This window comes from Chelmon rostratus, chromosome 1, assembly GCF_017976325.1.
Source record: "Chelmon rostratus isolate fCheRos1 chromosome 1, fCheRos1.pri, whole genome shotgun sequence".
Classification (NCBI taxonomy): domain Eukaryota; kingdom Metazoa; phylum Chordata; class Actinopteri; order Chaetodontiformes; family Chaetodontidae; genus Chelmon; species Chelmon rostratus.
Window position 1 is genome coordinate 11,989,588 of NC_055658.1, and position 14,599 is coordinate 12,004,186.

Below are 14,599 nucleotides of genomic sequence, written 5' to 3' on the forward strand. Positions count from 1 at the left end.
CTCTTTCAGACAGTAAAGTTTTGGTTGCCAGGTCTACTTACAGGGAGATCTGTTGTTGATTTGTTAATTGCTGGCATATTTAAACCTATTTAACTAAGCTGACTTAGTCTTTGGGTGCTTTCAAACTGACATTAAGTCTGAGTCAGTTCAGGAATGCTTTGCCAAAAGTCCAGATGATATTGAGGCTTTTTTTAAACCTGGGTGTGGATCGTAGACTGGGATGAGGAAACGTGGGATCCAACTGAGGTTTAGACTCAGAATTTAAGACAATGCAGCTGTGCGAAAAGGGCTTTTAAAAGACAGTGCGCCACAACAGAATTCAGGTTTTACTTGTTAAAACAAATTTATGCACACAAATCCACCACATGGTCCACCACTTTGGTCAGACTGAAATATCTCAAGAAGCACTGTATCCAGGGTGTGTGCCCTGCAAAGACTGTATGAAACATGGACGCAGTCTCCATGATGTCATCTGAAGGTTTCTGAAGAGCCATTGTGAAGCTAAGTGACAGTGGCTCCAGCCGTTGCCATCTTGGCAGTGCCCAACTTCGATGACAGCTCCCCGCTATCCAAAAATGGGCAAAAGAGGTGGAGTGTGGGTGGAGCTTGGGTGGATCAAATGAAGCCTGGTTGCCTGGATTGCCATAGAATTTAGTACAGACATTCATGTTCTCCTCATAGCGAATCACACTTCGCGAAGACTTTTCATAGTGCCATCATCAGGTGAATTTCAATTTGTCCAGTACTGTCATTCCACTGAGCCTCAGCGTACTTTGTGTTTAATGGTAACAAGCAAATGTTAGTATGCTAACACTAATTTGAGGCAATGCACAAGATAACCATTATACTGTGTCTCTGGCATGGCTGCAGAGTACACAAATAGTCTTGCTCTGCCATTGTATAAACATACTGATCTAAATTCATTAAGGTTTACTGTGTACCAAAATACTGTGGGCGTGTCAACAGAATTCATTTCTGATGACTAATTTGATGTTTTCCACTCCCTAGAATAGTTTGTGTGACTGTTTCACTAAATGCATGATTAAACTTATGACAACAGTCAAGCTCAGCTCAGCTCTCTTCAGACTTGCATTGACTTGAAACAAAAAACTATGCAACAAGTTAAAAAAACAACAACACTACAACAAGCTAATTAAAGCAAATATTGTCTTTTTAATTCAAACATGGAATACCTATTCAAACAGGCATTTTTAATGTGGCTATGAACTTAATTGAAATATTACATGTCTTTGGGAAAAATACAAGAGGTTGCTTTCCAATAAATCTCCTCAGCTCAATGCAGCCTTGTTTAACTAAAGTACAAACAACACACTGCCACTCAAATATCTATTTAAAAAAGAAACTGCAGCCCTTAATCTGCCTTTCCTTGAATATTACAACAATCATCTATAAGCACAGAATACAAATGCAGTTATTATTAACCAGCTGATGGCATGGTTCTATAAATACACAATAAAATGTACTGTAAGTCGGTAAAGGACCAAAGTCCATTGCCAGGCTGATTTTCAGAAACAGAAAACAAAAAATTAAGACATAATGGGTCCCTATTAGAGGGCAACAACTGAAGAAATATTAGTGTGAAATAGGGATTTTTTTTTTTCAATTAACATTTGCAAACAAAATACACAAAAAAGGATGACTATAAACCCTGTAAAACAATAATCTATTTTTAACTGTAGATAATGATTTACAGGTCTCTTTCATTGCACAGTCCAAGGGTGTTGTCTTTCAGCAAGTCCACAGGAAACAACATCCTTGATAAATCCACCTTAACACATCTTCCAACTATTATTCTTTCACCCTATTGCAAAAAAACAACAGTGAGACATAAATATTTCGATCTTACACATTCAGGCAAACATTCATCAACATCAACATTCAGCTGCCACACTGTCCTGTCTTGAGGGCTACACAATGACCTCACTGTGATCAAGATTATTATATGTTTATCAAACACATTAAAACAGTCTCCACATCCCAATAAGCATTGGAGTCTCTGGGTGATGCAACAGAAAAATATGATTTAGGACTTAATATAAAAGACCACCATCAATTTAAGTTCTAAAACTTGTGGGCCAGCAGATGGCATGGTTTCTATGCGATAGCCAGAGAAACTTACGTTGGTCATAGTTGTGCAGCCCTGTACTAGCAGTTAAATCCTCATATTATGTGTATTTGTAAACTGATCATAATTGTGATTTCCATTAGTTGTTTACTGCTGATGTTAACTTTTAACAGTATCAGTAAGCTTTAAACATTTTGTCCACGTATTCAAAGATTTGTCAAAATATATTTTAGAAATGCTAAGCAGAGTATGTTTTTCATGGGTAAAATACTGCCTAAACAGCCTATTGTTGTGCAGTCAGGGAGGTTTGGTTTGTCCCAGAAACATCCTAGAATAAGTTTTGTGTGTCAGTTCCACCTGCCATTTTTTTCTGTGTTTCTAAGAGAAAATAACTCCTTAAATAGGCTACTTAACTATCAAGGGTTCTTCATGAAATTGGGATTTACTGACCACTGCCAAAATGTACCGTCACTTGGCTGCAAAATCCGTTAATTTCATGCCCTGATGGCATTGCAGCTCATCTTGCTAAAATTGGGTCCTTCATTAGAGTAAAAGTGCATCAGTGGGATAAATGTATAGATACGTGATGTCCACAATTAAAATTTCTCCCTCCCATTCATTTTGCAATATTTGATATTTACAATTAAAATAGGAACATGGGTCAGGCAATGTAGAAATATAGCCACTGTACATTACACAAAAATATGTTCAAACATCACTCTGGTATATACACAGTATATACAGACTAAAAAGGTTATTATGGCCAAAGTAAATCATCACATCACAAACCGAAGTTCATTGTCCTCTATCAAATCAGAGGGCAGAGAAACAGACAGCTCTATGTTTCTAAATGAGATGCAGTGACTGAAAAACACATCCTAGGATATCAAATTGACACATGATGATAAGAGGCAGGACCAGACGACTCTTGGAGAACAAAACCAAGCAAAATTGCTGAATTCAACATTGATTCTCCTGTGCTATGTGATTAACTACCCTGTCTATGAGAAACTTCACACTTAAGGTGTGATTATTCCTGTACAGTCACCATGTGTCATTAATTGGGTTGTAAAGTGTCAGAAACAACAACAACAAAAAAAAAATATGGTGGGAATTGTGGCAATCTTAACTCAAAATCAACAAAACATATTAGCTTATACTGGTGATCATAGCCATTTTCTGAACTTCCACACTGCCTGACCTCATTTACTTTCAGTGTGGTGATGACTGTTGAATGTATCTGCAACTGTGTCAAGTTACATTAATGAAATTTCTGATTTCTATTTGCACAGATTTGCACTTAATATGGCAAAATGTCTATGTATCTGCCGGAATATAATGCAATAGACTGACACTGTACACATAAAACAACCCCCACATTTTCCCATTCATTCCCAATAATTCCCAGACATTCCTGTTAATTCCCAAGGAAAAGTGTCAGCCCTGAAAACTCCTGAAAGAACAAGGTGCGATATGTTACGAGTGACAACAAACAAATAAATTTAGATATAAATATCCATATAAATATAAAAATTAGACACATGGAATAGCATGACGGGGTCAGAATCAATTTTACACGTTTCATCACACCGAAACTCAAAGTGAAGTAATTTCTTCACGTATTCAGGAAGAAAAACAATAACACATACTTAGGGTGCCTGGCAAAGGGCCTTTCTCAAAAACAAGAGAGAGAAGGGGGGTGTCTCAAAAAAACATAGTTCTCCAAGTCACACATGCACACACACACAAACAAACAAACAAAAACCTGGATACGACATAGATCTTCTTGCCCGGCTCTACCAGGTAGGCATCATGTCTGGGAACCAGACACGACCCAAATGCTTTGACACCTCCCAGTGGATATCATCGAGACCATACCGGTGATCAGGAACCAGTACCTCCTCCATGATGGATAGCTGTGTCAGCCTGTCTCCACACATCTTGACAAACTCCACGAAGGCGCTGCAGGACACTTCACACTCTCCCAAACCGATGGCAGACAGCTGTGTGCAGCGTTGGGCGATGCGGATCAGCTCTTCATCCAGTGGCCGCAGCCCATTGGCGCACACCACCAACTCGACCAGACGTGGGCAGGTGAGCCCAACGCGGCCCAGCACGTCTTTACTGACAGAGCGGCCGAAGTACAGATGCGTAACAGGGATTTCATCACGGAAGAAAGGGCCAAACTCGTCCTCGTAGAGGAAGAAGTACATGACTAGATTGAATTTGGGAGAGTGGCGCACCATGGCGTCCCAGCTGCTCTTCTTGATGGTGTGGAACTGTTGGCCAGGATTCTCACTAATCACGTCAATGCGAAGGTGTTCAAGGTGAACGTGCTTCTCTGAGGAGAGGGCGATGAGAAGTTCATCACTCAGCAAATGGTAGTTGAGGGCCAGTTCTCTCAGGCCGTGGCACTGATCAGCCACACACAGGATCCCTGGGATAGAGAGACAATTAAGTTAAAGGAGATTGAAAAGCTATGCAGCCTGTTTAAGGCTGAGCACAGAAAAAAAGATGACACCACATTGGCTGACAATGTTAAATCTCTCCATAGCTTTAAGATTTAGAATTGTTTTTACTAACATTTAGGAATTGATATCATTATATCGCAACAAAAACTCTAAAATATCTGTGTTTTAATACCAGTCTCCCTTCACATCTACTGACATATCTTCCAAGTCACGTTCCTTGACTGCTAATACATATGATTTTGTATTCCTGTTACTTCCACCATTCCCTCTCAAATCAAGTCCAGCTGCTAAAAACATCACAGGTGCAACTGGAGTTTTGGAGATGAACAAATGTTTTGCACCAACTTAACAATGGTTTGTCAGTTATTAGTAATCATTAAGACCCCTGATCTGTTCCTCCTTCTATTTGTCAGTACCTGCAGGTGAAACATGAGGGCAACTGCTCATTTTCAGCAGTTTGAGGGTGTCGCTGTTATTGGCCACCAGGACTTTAAGGGAGGGGTCATCCACTGGTGTGTCGTCAATCTTCAGGGAGGACAGGGATTTGGAGTTGACAAAAACCACCGTCAGAGCAGAGATGAAGTGAGACTGTTGAACAGAGCAAAACAGAGTAACATTTAGACATCCATGTTCTTTGGCAAACACAGTAGCCCCAAATGCTACATTTATTTACCAAGACATCAAGAAATTTGACATGCATACATGGCTAGCAACTGCAATCTAGCTCAATTGTATATTTGCATTACTGCCCTCTGCAGGTGGGAGAAATGTCATATCATATCACTCAAGTGTACATGCTTGTAAAGCAGAAAATACAAACAAAACAGAAACCCACTTATGAAAACTTAACTCCATCGTAGGGTTGGGCAGCACACTGGTTTCATCCCTCTCACGTTCTGACATGGATTTTACAATAAAATCACTACAGTGATAAAAGTTTTAGCAAATTAAAAATAACAAGCTTTACCCTGCAGATAACATGCAGGTAGAGGGCTACACATGTAATCATAGAACTGGAGTTACATCCAGTAACTACTATTTTCCTCACTATAAAGCAGACTCTGGTAACATGAGGATGCGGAAGGTAACACTACTAGCAACACAAGCCAAATTCTCTGTTGTTGGCTACAATACCCAGCACAAAAGTCTTCAACCACTCCCACCAAGTGAGGAAGTGAAGATGTCCCCACAACAACAGCTGGGGAAACTCTTTATTTATCTTAGGGGTGCGATAAATCCGATATCATGGCGAATAGCCCCAATAACATACATATGAGCTTTAATACTTCAAACCTGGTCAGCCACCTGAAATATAACCACGACGGAATTTGGAAAGCGTACGAGGATGCCCGGGCTGCTAAAGACGCTAACGTTAGCAAGCCAACCGCAAAGAAGCCACTGGGACTTACACACATCGGCAAGGCTTTCAAAAAATCCAAGAAATTTGCCAAAGATGACCCACAGGCTAAGGTTATTGAAGATTTAATCATGGACATGATGGCGCTTGATTTACTATGAAGTGCGCTTTTTCAGTTTGTTTACATAGACAAGTCTAACTTGTGTCAGTACAATATGCACTGTGCATTATTTTTAATGTCACTGAGGAATGCACTTTTTCAGTTTGTTTACATAGAAATGCTTGAATCTAACGTGTGTCAGTGCATTCATTTTCTATGTATATTTATTTTTTGTAAACTTCTGGAATGCACTTTTTCAGTTTGTAATCCTGATGCATGAATTTGCATCAGTTCAAGTGGCCTTATTTTTTTAATATCAGTAAGTAATGCACCTTATTTAATGATGTGAGATATCAAATAGGTTTGTTTGATAGCTTTAAGAAAATGTTTGAGAGGCTTGCCAATAGCTTTTCATTGGAAAAAATAAATATCTCTTTATTTAAAGAGTCAAAACTGTTTTTGGTTTTGTTCATCGTATGGCTGTCATTATCTTAGGTATATGTGTGTGTTATCGGTTATCGGTTTCTGCCTTTAGGAGCTGAAAGTTATCAGTTTTAAAAAAGTTATCGTGCATCTCTAATATATCTACCATTTTTTTGTTTCCTACGATGTGCTGCCTTACATTTATAGACTAAAAAAAAGGTAGGATGTATTTTGAGTGGAGTATCTCGAATATTTTTTTTTATAATACTGTTACCATAAAAGAATAACACAAAGATACTGTGATAAAGATTTTAGGTCATATCATCCATCCCTACTCCACAGCACCACTAGTGACAAAAAATTCCAGTGTTCCTTTAGATTATATGCATAAATTAAAAAACAAACATATGCAGTCATACCACATTATGATTTGTCCAAGATTAACCATCAGAAAGAGAAAATAGAGTGAGAGCAATGTTTTTAGCTGCAAATCTTAAATTAAAGATTGTCAAACAGATGCTTGGCATAAATCAAACCATCTTTGACATTTATCAGACACCATAGCTTTAAATTGGTGAAGTGTAATGTCCATACAGTCTGTTACAGTTAAGCATACTGTAACCATGATAACAAAGTCAATTTTGTAATGCCACAATTGTAACAGTAGTCTAAAACTTGTGGCACCATGTGACTGAAAAGACAATACAGGGTCTGAGCTTTGCCTGCAAATGAAGACACACAGAAATAAAGATTTTATTGAGGCTTACCTTGGGCAGCTCCATGAAACTGGGCCTGGCCGTGGAGATGAGCCCCAATGTTTTCAAAGAACAATTCACAAGCTGGGAGAGGATATCACAGGCTGCCTCTGCAGACTCTCTGCTACTGTCCACCTGAGCAGCACAGAGGGAGAGAAACTGACCCTGTGACACTGGCACAGAACACAAGAATACACACTTCTCTTCATGACGTTAACCAGCTGAGCTACAAACTCAGTACATACCTTGAAGCTGACATACTGCAGGTGGTTGGAGTGCCTTTTGATTATCTGTTTAATGAGGTCTGGGTGTGTGGCCTTCAGATAGGAGCTGGCTGGCTGGTTCAACTCAAACTCAAAGCACCGCCACAGCTCTGGCATGTGAAAAGCCTGGTTCCAGCCCCGGCACACCTATAGTGACACCAATGACATCAAAATCTGGTTAAAGTGATTTGTCTCTCTCAGAAATATTCCTTATTTGGTGAAGCATTACTAAACGGCTGGTAGCAAAGTGAATACATGGAAGACTCACTGCTTAATAAAATGTTTGACAATCAGTCTCATTTCCAATAAGTATTATTTTCCACAAGACAGCTTGTGGCCAAAAAATGTCTTTTTAATTCCCTTGACGGGCTGACTAAATGTGACTCACAGGAGAGAATAGAAATCATCCATTTACCCTCAGGCAAGAGGCTTCAGCCTAGCACAAATGTCAAGAAGAGAAGACTTGTTGAAACAGAAAAACACCAGGTATGAGTGTGTGTGTGTGTTTATCCCTCCCTGGTTCATAGTTAAGAATCCAACTAACTATGGACAAAAGCTATTTTGCAACAATAATGAAAAACTAGCTGTATTCAAAACTGCCTACTATACTAGCAGTGCATACTGATTTAGTCTGCATTTTGCATGTGGTGTATAATATAAGGCAGGGATAGCTAAGAAGCCAGCTGGCCAGTCACACTCACAGACGCCCCCCTTACCCCACAGTCACACAGAGCACTGCAGCCAACTTCAGCAACAATGGCAGAGGAAATCCAGGCACAAACTGAAAGATTTTTTTTAATTTTCAGGCCACAGTTATTCTGTTATAACATTTAAGTTTCCGACATACTTTATTAAAATTATGCAGCCATTGCCAAGGGGAAAATGTTCCCAATGACCAAGTCAGCATGGGCATTAACACGAACAAAAACACCATCAGTAGGCAGGTTTTATGAAAAGGTACCCAAGACTGACTGAAGCATGGATAACAAGAATAACATTACGCTTCAAAAGCAACAGAAATACCAGGCGAACTAGCTCTGACTCGCATTACATTAGCAGTGAAGTAAAGCAACAAAACGCCAGTGAATCTGGTTCCTTCCAACTGTCAGATAGCCATTACCCACTTCTCAATTACATGTTCATCTTTCAGAAAATGCACAAGTAGAATTTCTCTCTTTTTTAAGAGCATAAGGTGATGGTGCAGAGTGGTCATTTGCCATTAGCCGTGCTATTGTTTACTTTTGCTTTACAAAACCAGAAACTGGCTAAGCTTGGCCTAGTATACTGCAAAATAAATTGATTCAAACAATACATCCTGCATACTAGCATAAAAGGCAGTATATAGTACATACTGCATACTGTGCTCGTCTGTAGTATGTAGTAGGTGGTTCCAAATACAGGAACTGTCATTTTAATTTTCAGTCTGCCTTGTCATTTCAGGCAGACAATGACAAATACTGCAGTCCTAAATAAGCTCAACAAAAACAAAATAATGTAAGCTAGGAGCCACCCTATCTAACAGGTATGATTAGTAAGTTCTTACAAGTCACGACCTGGCCATTTAGAATGAGTAAAAGTAGCAGGTTAGCCACAACAAGTACTGCTTTGTGTGGTGTCAGATGGTTCATTATTATCTGTTTACCTGAGAAGCATAAGCTCTATCCAGTAGAGGCAGGTACTGGAAGATGTGGAGCAGAATCTCCTGTGGCAGACACTCCCAGTGGGCTCCCTCCTCCTCCAAGTCTTTCTCCCTCCTCTGCTTGCGTGACCGTTTAAGGGTCTCCTGAGACCCACTACTGGTGCCACCTCCGTCCTCCTGCTCATTCCCTTGCAGACCTCGTTTCATCCTGGGTAAACATAGGAGGAGTTAACAAAATCCAGATGGTTGGGCCGAGTTAACTTTATGGGGAAAGGAACCCTTGATTGCATGATTAATTATGTTGGGCCTCTTCATCAGCAGATCATGCAGACATGCTTGGCATACTAAATGTTATCCTTTTTTTTTATTAACATGGTTGCAGTCAACGTCTGGTATGTTGACGCATGCTGGCATACTGAATATATATCTATGAAAACAATATATGGTTGTAGAGCTGCAACTATTTTAAACTCCAGTTAATCTATTGATTATTTATTGATTTCTTAGCCCACAAAACATTTGAAATAATAAAAAAATTCAATTCACAATAAGAAAACAATAACTAAAGCTACAAATCCTCACATGCCGAGTGCTGTAACCATGACATGTTAGGGATTTTTAATTGACATCGGACTTCACAACAATTGACAGACTTTTCAAACTGTCACTGACACACAGACATAACATTAAATCAGTAGAATACTGAAAGACTGGGGTTGGGCAATCAGACAATATATGACGAGATTCTGTCATTTGTATCTCTGGTTGCCAGTTGTTATTTAATTTACCAAATTAATCAGAAACACACATTCCTGTCTAGTTTATCCATTGAACTGTTGTTCAACTGAATTTCCAGATTTGCTACATCACAATACATATCAATACCAACATTACATACACAACGACAGATTTTATTCATATTACCAACGAATCCTAAAAACTTTTCAAAAGCAAGATCAGTAATATAATTCGCCATTTTGCAAATTTGACAGCTTTCTGATCTTTCACCATATATCACCATATGTTTTCCTGATACGACGCTGCAAACATGCAGTACATGTTTATTTGAGAGTACCAGCTAAAAATGAGAAAAAGTGATACTTAACTGTAATGTAATTTGGAAGATGGTCCTCTGATTATTGTGGTGTTTATTCTTTGTGTATTGTTCAGACCTACATGACACACGAGTGACTGACTATAAACAGAAACGCTGCACAAAAGTTAATTCTTTCCTGTCATACGTGTCAATAGCCAGGTATGAAAACATTGTACAGGACAAGCCTCCCTCAGCCTCAACCCACGCTACCGTGTGATTCAGCCTAATGTAATGTTCATAAGCTAAAAGTTAGCTTCTGCTCGCACAAACTGCGTTTAGTTGCAGTTTTGCTTACATGTACATAAACAGCGCGACGTGGGCGACGTTTAATGACAACACGGACGGTTAGTTTACAACAGATACATGTCAAGCCAACCAAGACACGACTTAGCTTAGCCGAACAGGGGCGTTGCATCTTGCTACCTACTTAGCAAACAAGTTGTAGTTAATATGAAGTTATGGTTGAAAACTGGTTTAATTGAACACAGTCAAGACTCTCGGCAGTTATCGACACCGTCCTCCTCTTACCTGGCTTTCACCTCCGTCGGTTGTTTATCAGAAAAGGCGAATACTCGGCGTCAACCGGGACCGACACAAGAAAACTGCGTTCGAGCTGGCCGACCGATCAAACACATTGGACCATAGGACAGCACGGTGTGTCGGGGGGTTAGCAAACACCGACTAGAAGCCTATGAAGCAAGTTTTTCAAAAGTGTTTTCGTTTTCCGAGCGCCTGACCTAGTTTCGCACCACAACTCAGCTCCCGCTGCTTGCCTGTCAGTTAAAGATGGCGTTTGTGTTTCTGCGTCGAGCTCAGTCAGGGCTAAGTCAGGGCTTCAGTTACAGTGAACTGTCGACAGGGGGAGTCGTTTCACTCAGCTGGAGGTGTTCCCCATAACACTTTATATAAATATCAGCTGAGGTTTCAACATTATTTTTTCAAGAAATATAGGATAATTGTACATGCATGTACGCAGACCAGTAATGGTTAATGAAACACAACAGGCTAATTATGTATACAACACAACCCAAAATAAATGTTCTACAAGAAATACAGTCTTAAAGGACATGACAAAGAGTCTCTTTCAGATGAAAACATTTGGTTAAATTTAAAATATGATGACTGAAGAAAGCCAAAAATGACCTGGCCACATTTAATTCAATGATAAATAACTGCACGATTGCACTGTTCTCATTTGCACCTCTCATCACTGTTTACACCCCCCACCCGCCCCCTCTTCTAAAGAGCTTCTGTAAATTTCTCCACTGTGAGATTAATAAAGTCGTATCTAATCTAATCTAAAATGTGCTTTAGCTATTCATTTATTCACATATACAAATGATTAGGGCCATACTTGGCCTCTTTGAAGCTTAAAGCTTTAAAACTGATGACCTCAGCTCAGATTGACGGTGTTCTAATATGTTGTTGGAGTTTGCCGTGTGTATGCATAGAATGGTGTTGTACACTGTCAAAGTGGCAGTTCTGAGGTGGATCTAAGGGGGTCCACGATCTCTGTGACGACATGCCTGGACCCCCTTATGGCCCCCTTAATCTTGAGCTGTTTTCTCCCTGAAGCCACGTCAAATCATGATTCTCCTTCTCACTGCACTTTTGTTGCACTGCAGAAGACCTTTATTCTCTGTTTTTCATAAAGTGCAGCATGTGGTAATGTCAATCAGTTTGTGTGATAAACATGTGTACTCTGTCACTCAGGGACACTAGATGAAGTTGGCATCAAATATATTTTTACAATTAAACAGTCTGACTCACACCAAAGACAATATAGCATTTTAGCGGCACTGTTCAAAATTAGCAAAACACAATATATACATCAGATTTTTGTCTGGTCTCCATCACCCCAGGTCTGTCAGTCAGGACAAACTGAGAGCCATGGTCTCACACAGGTAGTGCCGTTCGCCACCACAAACAATGTCATCCCAAGAGTTTAACCATTGGTCCTGTCCAATTTGTATCGGTGGGACAATGGCAACACAGTCCTGTCCTGCCCGGTCTTTGTCCCAGGAGGCCATGGCATTGTTTGGCTCCAGAATCTTCCAGTAAGCGACATCTGACTGGATTCTGTTGCCATTGATCCAGCTGAAGGTGCCCTCCCTCACCATGTCCCGCAGCCCGATCCAAGCTGAATGAAAGTTTTCTTGAGGGTGTTGCTGTCGAAACTGAAACGTCATGTTGGTCAAGAATGCCTGGTCTTCGGCATTCAAAACAACAGCCAGGTCTGCCCCAAATTCATGACACTGCCTGCGAGCATCTTCCCACTTCTTTGCTTCCTTGGACATGAAGAAGCAGCGTGTAGCGTGCTCGGTCCAGTCAGGCGGGCAGCGTAAACACTGCAGTGTGCTCTTGTTGCAGAATCTCCAGAGGAAAGACAGTTTTTTGGAGAACAAGATTGAGCGCTGGTGTTGATTTTCTGCTTCCAGCTGCCTGGAGGATTGCCGTTCATTGTATAACTGCCGGCGCAACTGTTTGCTTTCTGCAGACGTCATGCTGAGAGTGTGCAGTGATTCATTTAGAAGCTGGTTCAGTTGTCTGTTCTCCTCTTGCACAACGTTGCAGTTTTCCAGGGTTGAGTTTAGAAACATGTTAAGCTCTTTGTTCTTCACTTTCAACTGTGTCTTTTCTTGCAAAGTGTTCTTCAAGAGCAAACTCAGCTGTCTCTTTTCAGCAGACAACAAGGTGAGGTTGTACAGTGTTGTGTTTATGAAAAGCTCCAATTGGCCATACTCACCACCCAGAAGGGTGAAGTTTTGATTAGTAGAGTTCAGAAGTTGCTTGAGCTGATTGTTTTCTATTTGACACTGCTTCCACGCAGTGACCTCCTCTGCCATATGCTGTAACTCTGCGGTCTTGTTTTTAATCCAACTAAAGAGGATGCTGGTCACGCCACACAAAAGCACTATCAATATCCCAATCAAAATAGCTTGCCAACAGCTTCGCAGTCTCTTCCTGAAGATCTTTTGAGTCTCTCCTCTGCCTTGTTCTTTAGCTTTTGTGGCAGCTCCTTCTGGTTCTTCACCAGAATTTTCATGTGGCAAACTAGGAGAAAATAAAAACAATAAAATGGTATCAAGACATATTACTGTAAAAAAAAAAAAAAAAAGCTGCTCTGAAAGCCCAATCATGTAAATACCCAATTTCAAGTGCAAATTAGTCTTCATGAAGTCAAAAAATAATGATTTCAAAATCTGCATATTTTCATAATTATCAGACTCTTATAATCTGCCACCTGTGACACATTCCTCACCTGCAGGACTGGTGGGACATAACAATATGGTACACTTGCCCATTATTATGGCTCATAAGTCACCATACGTTGCATGTTATTTTTATAACATCAACATATATGTTGATGTGTATGACATATGATTTTATATAAAATGTACATTCACATGTCCTAAAATGTTTGCATATCACTCCCCCTCCCTCTCAGATCCTCACAGGTAAACCTACATCAAAAACAAGTCGCTGGGTCGATATTATTACCCAATATTCACCCCCAGATCACCTTGCCCTAAACATTAACTCATTAAATCCAAAAACGCTAGTTGTTCAAACGTTTTGAACTGCCAAAACAACGGACAAAAACTACTTTAAACCTACAACAGAGTACAATACTCGTTTTCATTACCTCGGTTGGACATCCTCTGCGTCGATCATGTCTCTCCCTTGCTCTCCTCTGGATTTTGGGGGGGTTTCCTTAAGTAGCCTACATTTCCTGAGCTGGCAGTTGCATGTGCATTGCTCAAATTACCAAACGTTTGCAAAGTTGTCATAGCAACATCCTATGCGCCGAAATCACGTCGCTTACGTTACGCGAGATACAGCGTTAATTACTTAACTAAACTGAGCTGGCAACTCCGGTTTCTTTATTTATTTTTTTCTCTTCTTTTTCAGTTTTGAAGACAGTGACAAAGGGGATGAAGCAGCCTTTGAGAGAGCTGGAACAAAGGCGGGAGGCCATCTCTGATATTACAGATGTTGCTCTGGAGCTGCTCACTCCTGGCAGTGCTGTTATCAATTGGCTAGCCGGCAGGTTGCGTTTAGCCATGGGGCACAAATTTCTCGACCACAGCAGGAGCTTCGTGGGGAGCTGGCATCAACAGCACCTCTGGCTGTAATATTTTGTCAGTGAAGGTGAAACCTACTGCAGGTATTTCCTACGGTCCATGTCTTTGATTCTTGTTAAGTTGTGAGGCGTGTGACAAGCTAGCACGAAATGATCAGTGGTGGAAAACAATTAAAGCGAGCACCAAGTATTTACTCAAGTACTGTGCTTAGGTACAAATGTGAGGTACTTGGACTTCCATTTCCACCTTTCTCCACTATTACTAAGTGAGAAATATGGTATCTTGTTTATGTAACTGCATTTATTTGACAGCTTTACTACTTAC

General features: G+C 40.3%; 2 protein-coding genes across 2 annotated transcripts; both read right to left on the reverse strand.

Annotated features, from left to right (window-relative positions):
• Nucleotides 1-1,155: 1,155 nt before the first annotated feature.
• LOC121605445 (F-box/LRR-repeat protein 3-like) lies at nucleotides 1,156-10,978 on the reverse strand. The gene is made up of 6 exons (XM_041935361.1): nucleotides 10,719-10,978; nucleotides 9,098-9,302; nucleotides 7,438-7,602; nucleotides 7,205-7,327; nucleotides 4,974-5,145; nucleotides 1,156-4,523 (listed from the first exon to the last, which is right to left on the reverse strand). Exons 2-6 carry the CDS (start codon nucleotides 9,299-9,301, stop codon nucleotides 3,883-3,885), a joined length of 1,305 nt encoding a protein of 434 aa, XP_041791295.1. The 5' UTR covers nucleotide 9,302; nucleotides 10,719-10,978; the 3' UTR covers nucleotides 1,156-3,882.
• Nucleotides 10,979-12,061: 1,083 nt separating this feature from the next.
• Nucleotides 12,062-12,694, reverse strand: LOC121608397 (CD209 antigen-like protein E). The gene has a single exon (XM_041939664.1). It carries the CDS (start codon nucleotides 12,692-12,694, stop codon nucleotides 12,062-12,064), a length of 633 nt encoding a protein of 210 aa, XP_041795598.1.
• Nucleotides 12,695-14,599: the final 1,905 nt, after the last annotated feature.